This window comes from Pteropus vampyrus, unplaced genomic scaffold (assembly GCF_000151845.1).
Source record: "Pteropus vampyrus isolate Shadow unplaced genomic scaffold, Pvam_2.0 Scaffold67, whole genome shotgun sequence".
Lineage (NCBI taxonomy): Eukaryota > Metazoa > Chordata > Mammalia > Chiroptera > Pteropodidae > Pteropus > Pteropus vampyrus.
Window position 1 is genome coordinate 5,872,744 of NW_011888848.1, and position 7,500 is coordinate 5,880,243.

The following is a 7,500-nucleotide window of genomic DNA, read 5'->3' on the forward strand; positions in this document are numbered from 1 at the left end:
GTGAGTGTGTGTGTGCATGAAGCATGGGCTATTACTCTTTCATTTTAATTTAACTAAGTACAGGTACCAAAGCTTAAAGTATAAAAACACTGAAATATCACTGATTACCACCATTTAAAAATTCTCTTTCCTTCTGTTGAAAAATTTTAAATGAATTAGTTGGGTTTAAAAAAATAATACAGACGACTTAAATTTGGAAGAGGTGAGATGTATAAATTTTACAAGTTCTATGGCACAAGAGATATTACTGGGTCCATTGCCAAGAAGTGACTCACAGATACACTCAGAATATTTCACATCTTGAAATCAGATCATATATTTACCTTTCTGAACCTTGTCACAGAGAAGATAAATCTCTTCTCCTCCAGTTACGCATCCAGCTGTCCTGTCCATTCTTACAATTTTCAAGTTGGACGCGTTGGGGGCTTCTGTCCACAGGAGAAAAAAAACAGACATCATAGTTTATCCTGAGCTTCACAAGCCAATGTCTTATGAGGGATCTTGCCCTTAGCACACACTAACCAAAGAAAGTTTAAATAGATGCTTTCACTCATCTTGTTTTAACAAGGACACAAATAAGACCAAAATGCTTTCTGAAGTCCCCGGAGCACTTCCTGGGCATGGGTCATTCATTATGACCAAAATAGATGGGGCAGAAAGGAGCAATCTTTGTCTTCCACTAATGCAGACAGAGATTAATACAGAAAGAGAAAGATCTCTTCTGATGTTCCAGGACGTATAAAGCCAGTGGATTTGTGGAATTTCAATTAGGTCAAGACTGTCACCTCAAACTTATTTCCATAATATTGAGATATCATTACAAGAATCCTAGAAATTTAGGAGAAGCACAATTTTCTTCAACTGTTTATTAATTTTTATTCTACAGAAAAGAGAAATAGAGATGTTATATTTCTTTTCCCCAAACTAAATTAGAATTCTGTGTGGTTAGGGGGCAAAAGTTTTGTGTGGTAATAGTACAAAGCTTCCTTTTTTTTCCCCCCAACAGCTGCATTTTAAGGTGATCTTTAGTATGGGAGTTTTCATCATTTTATAACTCTTTCACTTCCTTTCAAACTTGTTTAAATTAGAGAAATCAGTTAGTTGTTGTACTTGGAGCATAGTGTTTTCTACTTAGACAAACCTTTATACTTTTAATAAGCCTAAGTCTTGTACTTGCAGGCTTTTTGGAAATATCCATTGAATAAATCTGATATACATCGAATAAGATATTTGCATGAGGCTGAAGATCACTGTAAAACTCTTAAAAAATTCTAGGAACTATAGACTGAAATAGAATTTTGAAGTCACATACTATATGTAGTGCTCATTCAGTTAACTCAAGGTTCCTTGATAAAGTTATGACATATGAGAATGAAGTTAGATAAAAATAATAGTTGTCTTTTATTAACTTCTCTTCAGAGTCCCAACAGAAAAAAAACGAGATACTTTTCCCTTCTAAGTGCACCATCAATATGTCCTCAGGGCAATAAGAGATGCAAAAGAATAAAATGCACATCAGAGGAAGGAGAACTACATTTATGCAGCACCTCATAACATTTCACTTTAAATCTAGGCAACAACTTTTTATATTAGATTTTAGTACTCCCATTTGGTAAATGATAAACATGAAGCTTCAAGTGATAAAGTTACTTGCCCTGGGAATCAGAGCTAGTAAGTAAACTGCCGGGGCAGGTTGCAAGTCTGTTCTTGACAGTATATGGAGCTGCCTCTCCCACTGGAAGACAAGTACTCACTGCTGTCGTAGATGGCATCTGACACTACGGGTTCCAGGCGTCTTGTGAAGCTGCCGGTGCTGTCTGGAAGAAAAGCTGTAAACATGAGCCGCACCACGCTGAGGTCCATCTCCTTTGTCTGCTGAAGAGCTGCCTGGCGGATAATCTCCTTTTCCCGATCTAGGACCATACAGCACAGGGCATTCATGCCCAGGAAAGAGGAAAGCATGAACATTTTAGATCTGATGCTTTGATAAAGCCCAAATAACATAACTTAAAATAAAAAGTTTTTTTTCCCCTTGAAATTCTTCATGTTGCTAATAAAAGTTTGTCCCATTTAAAGTTTGTCCCATTTATGTCATCCAAAATTAAAGGCTTCAAAAGAAGATCTGCATTTCCTTTGGATTACAGTAAAAATTGTTCTCCACTTGTCCTCTCTCCTTTCCTATTGTCCCCTGAACTCTCCCTTTCCTCCCTACACAACTATGAGTTGAAGGCACAAAGGACGTGATCCAGTGGAATGCAATAAGACAACTACGCACCACTGGTATTGAGAAATGTGAAAATTAAGTATTTAAAAACCTCTTTGAGCAAAGAGACTATGTTCTTTCCACAATGCCTAGCACCAGACCTGGTGCACAGAGCATACTCAAAAAGTACTTCTGAAGGAACTGAATGACTCAATTGCATTTGTCTCCTTCCTTCTCTCCTGAAGGAGCTTTTATACAGATGAATATACTTGAAATTAACTTATAACGTAAAAAGTGGTCATTCAAGTGATAAATACTATCAAAGAGCTACAGATGAAATGATATGAGATTTTAAAGGAGAGGAGAATCTGGAGGCTTTGTAGACATTTGCTCTAACTCTTGAAAAGATGGAAGAACTTGAACTTATGAAGCAGGTGAATAAGAACATTTCAGGAGCAGGGAACAGCAAGAATAGAAAGAATGTGCCAATGCAAGGAAGTGAGAAATCATGGTGCTTCAATGGAGTAGTTCAGTTTGGCATGAGGGGTACGGTGGGAAACAGAATTGGAAATGCAGAATAGGGCCAGCTTCTGGGAGGTCTAAAGTGCCAGCTTCCAGAATTTGGATTTTGTAGGTAATAGGGTGACATGTAGGCCTTAGTAAGATCGATCTGGCCATAGGGTGGAAACTCCATTAGAAGTCGGGAGGGACAGAGACGGAGCAATGAAAATGGAGTAAGGAGTGGAGTACCAGAGAGAGCACAGCATAGCTGGACCACTAACTGGAGATGCAGCCCAGGGAGAAGGAAGAGACAAAGATGACGAGACGGTTTAGAATATGGGTGTCAAAGATGAAACATGTTTAATGGAAAAATGATGACTGGTTTTGGATCATCTGAATATGATGACAGGGTGGCCAGACTAAAAGACAACATATAAAAGCAGAAATGGTGTATGCGGTAAGCCAAGAATTGGGGTTGAGAGAAAAAAACATGAGTAAAAGCGGGAAAATACAAAATCATTTTTATGATAAAATGAATAGTTTATAATGTGCCTGAAAAGCCCAAGGAAAGATTCCTTATAAGAAGGTAAGCTGGGGAAGTATAACAGAGGAGGTGTTTTTGAACTAAATCTTGAATATGAATTGTTTTTGACAAGTTAAAAAGAGAAGTGTAGGCTGTTTCAGGTAGAGAAATACACATACAAAGGTATAAAAGATGCATCAGGTGTTCAGGAGGCAGTGACAGGGAGAAGTGGGTACAGGGTGGGATCGGAGATGATGCTAGAAAAGTGTCAGGGGACAGACTTTGAGGGCTTTGTATGCCAGGTACAGAGGTAGAGGTTTTATTCTAGAGGTAGCAGGATATCAACAAAGGTTTCTGAGTAGGAAAAGGGAGGGAGCAGCTTGGGTATAGATTAGGAGAAAGAGAAACCTTGGACATGTAGACGAGCACATAGTCTACACAAGAGAAAATGAGAGCCTGAGATCTCAAAGGAGCAAGGCTGGGAGAGTGACACTCACCAGTGAGCTGCCGGTCTCCTCCACCTTCTGCTTGCAAGTAGGCAAGATCAGGATGTACCAGAAGTCCAGGATTGTAGCCCCTAATACATGCCTCTGTCATTCGTGCTTCCAGTGTTTCGAATACTTTTTTCTTTGTCACATGAAGTATACCCAAGTTTGCAAAGCTGGAGAAAAAATAATAACAGCAACAACCACCACCATAAGTTAGGCAGTCAATGACTAGAGAGTATGGTTTCACTTGAGTAAAGTGGATTTAAAAAAAATCCACACTATAATCACATGTATTACTATTTCTGCAGTGAAACATAAAGTAGACTCACCAAATGGGAAAATAAAGACTATAACCAGCTGCACATCAGGGCAGATTGGGTTTTGCCACCAAATGAGTCTGTGGTAAACTTAGCAAAATTTTTTGCTTTTCATAGCTTATTAGACTTTCAAATTATAATTAAGGGAGTGGAGTAGATATAACTTAATAGGCAATTTTACCTGGACTAATTTTAAAGTGTTTTCTAGGAGAGTTGTATACAATTTTTTAAATTCCAAATATAGTACTAACTTTTCTAATTCTTTTTTTTTTTTTCCAGAATGAGAGGAATATTATATTTTGGAGGTTTTTTTTTGTTTGTTTTTTGTTTTTTGTTTTTTTTGTTTTTTTCTTTTGGATCATCCTTAGGTTTCTGGATAGGATTTAAAGTCTAGGTCCTGTTTGAAGTCCCTTTCCTGGAATTCTATCTCCTCTTGTGTTATCTAGAAGGTTAGAAAGATTTAGTACTAATAGAATGTCATCTACTTCTACATGGCCTCAGGCCTGAAACTATACCTGTAATTAGGAATGGAGAATCTTTTGTCTCGTGAAGGCTACATAACTATAGAGCAAAATACGTTAATAAGCTAAATAAAGCAATTTAAAGGATTTAAAAAATATATATAAAATGCTCCAGCTATTTATTTTTTTAAATAAAGTACACAAAACAAAGAAGTATGGTCAATAAATGTAATATAACAAACAAAAAATACTCTCGTTCATTCTACAAATATTTATTTAACTCCTTTTTAATGTCTGGCAATGTCCTGGTGCTCCTGTTAGCGGTAAAGGAATCCCTAGTTTCATAGAATTTATATGCTAGTGAACAACAGAGAAAAGACAAAGAAGCAAATTTTACATTATAATTTAGAATAACGTTACCACAAAAATAAGGTAGGAATTGGGAATAAGAGAGGTAGTAGAAGGCATGGCACTTTAAAATAGGTAGAGGCCAGAAATGACTTCATTGGAAAGATGACAATAGAGCAAGAACTTGATGAAAGTGAGAGGAAAGACATGGATATGTGGAAGAAAAACATTCAAGGCAAAAGAAATAGCAAGTGGAAAAACCCTGAGATATGGTCATGCCTAGTGTTTTCTAAAGACGACAATGGCAAGAAGGCCAAGGTGGCTGGAGGAAAATGGAAAAGAGGTCAGTAGAAAGTGAGGAGTTCAAAGAGGTAAGTGGGGGCACAGATCTTTAAAGCTTTGTAAGCTTTTGTATGTACTTTTCCTTTTTTCTGGCTTTTACCCAGAAAGAAAAAAAAAAGATTAGTTGAGAAAAGGTAAAAATATTATGACAACTGGATTGAATGAAACAAAGAATATGATAATGTGGGAAGACCACATCAACTAGGGAAAGGAAACATGAGCTGAAGGGAGAATGGGCTGAACCCTCATAGAGAGGCTCACAGATAGAACAAGACATGTGTCTAGACAATGACTGAAAAAGTGGGACAGCTGAGACAAACACACAGAAGAAAATACACTAAGGGAATTTAAGCTCTCTGAGGGCAGAGATCTCCAGTGCCCAGAACAGTGCTTGACACATGGGTGTCTAATAAATGTCTGTTGAATCAATGAATGCATGAATTAATACAGCACAGAAAAATATGCAATGATATACTGCATATTTTTATTATTCGTTATGTGAATTGCGAATTTACTCCGGTAATAAATGAAATATTGTTACCACAAAAATTTATAACTTCTGGTAATAAATATAGAAGTTAGCGTTCTGCTTCAGGCAATGATGGAGTAACAGAGACCGATTGAACATCTCACCTTAAACAACAAAAAACACATGAAAAAAATTCTTTTCAGACACTGGACGACAGGCAGCACAGGACAGTGATCTTTAAGAAAAGGAAACAAATAAGGCGAATCCGACTATTAGGCTGGCTTAATACCTAGAGTTTCCAGGCTGCAGCACAGGAAGGGGGACCCCAGACAGAACCTGGCGATCTCCCTAAGTTGAGGAGACAGAGTTAAAAATTTGAGGGGGCTGAGGAGGCTAGAATTCACAGGCAGAGTACCAGAGAGGAAAGAGCTACATACAGAGAGACACTCAGAGATGTACAGGGGCTCCACCTTGAGTCTTCAGCTGAGTACTTTTTAGAGCATACGTAGGAAGAAATGACCCAAGGCTGGGAAAAGAACTTCCATAAAGGAGCAGGCAAAACAATTCTTGGAGGACACACAGAGCTGGAATAGTTCAGGAAATTTTGTAATACATGGATCATCAGGGTGAATATTCAGAAATGCCTTAATAATGATATCAAATTAACCCTGTATTAAGGCTGCTTTGGGCTCCTTAGCAAAACCTAAAAGTAAATCTAGAAAGGATCAAACTGTTCCCAAATTTAACTTCATCCCAATGCTCAAAAACATTTAAAGGCATACAAAAACAAACAAACAAACAAACAAAAAACTCAGCATGAGCAAAATCCAAAATGTGTGCCATCCAATAAAAAATTACCAGGCATTCAAAGACAGAAAAATACAACTCATAATGAGGATAAAAATCAGTTAATAGAAAAAAACCACAGAACTAAGACGGAACACCGAATTTACAGGCAAGTACATTGAAACAGCTATTATATATATGGTCCATACGGTCAAGAAGGTAGAAGGCATTAGTATGTTAAGGATAGATGTGGAATATATAAAAAAAGACTCCAAACAACCCTGTGGAGATGAAAGCTACAATGTCAGAGAAGAAAAATAGGATTAAGAACATATTAGACATTGCAGACAAAAGATTAGTGAACCTGAGGACACAGTAATATAACTATCCAAAATGAAACAGAAAAAAATTTGAAAAAATTTTAAAAAGAACAGATCATCAATGAGCTGTGGGACAATTTCAAAGGCCAAACATGCATGTGATTGGTGTTCCAGAGAAGAAGAAAAAGAGAAATGGATGAAAAAAATTAAAAAAAAATAATGGCTGAAAAGTGTAAAAATTTAACCAGAGATACAAGAATTTCATAAACCCAAAAGCACAAGAAACATGAAGAAAACTACACTAAAAGCCCATTATACTCAAATTTCTTTAAAGCAGTGAAAAGAAAATCTGAAAATCTGATGGAGGAAAAAAGACACACTAAGAGAAGAGGGACAAATGTAAGAATGACGAGAGATTTCTTGATAAAAACAAGGCAACCCAGAAGACCCTAGAGCAGCATATTTTAAGGATATGAAAGAAAAACAATGTCAACCTAAAATTCTACACTCTTCAAAAATATCTTTGAAAAACAAAGACAAAATAAAGTTTCAATAGTACAAACAACTGAAAGAATTTATCAGCAGCAGATCAGTAGTACAAGAAAAATTAAAGGAAGGGCTTCAGGCAAAGAAAATGAAAGCAGACAAAAATCTTGACTATGAAACAGAATAAAGTAAATACGTGGGTAAACATAAATACATTTTTTTATTTAAAATTTCTTCAAAATATAACTGTTAAATG

At 36.6% G+C, this 7,500-nt stretch overlaps 1 protein-coding gene across 2 annotated transcripts in view; it reads right to left on the reverse strand.

Annotated features, from left to right (window-relative positions):
- NFKB1 (nuclear factor kappa B subunit 1) overlaps positions 1–7,500 on the reverse strand; it is a 110,036-nt gene that overhangs the window by 33,113 nt on the left and 69,423 nt on the right. For both annotated transcript variants that reach the window (XM_023531392.1, XM_011361512.1), the window contains exons 7-9: positions 3,725–3,888; positions 1,755–1,913; positions 324–428 (exon numbers count right to left, since the gene is read on the reverse strand). In XM_023531392.1, the coding sequence (XP_023387160.1) occupies positions 324–428; positions 1,755–1,913; positions 3,725–3,888 (428 nt within the window). The remainder of the gene's footprint in view (positions 1–323; positions 429–1,754; positions 1,914–3,724; positions 3,889–7,500) is intronic.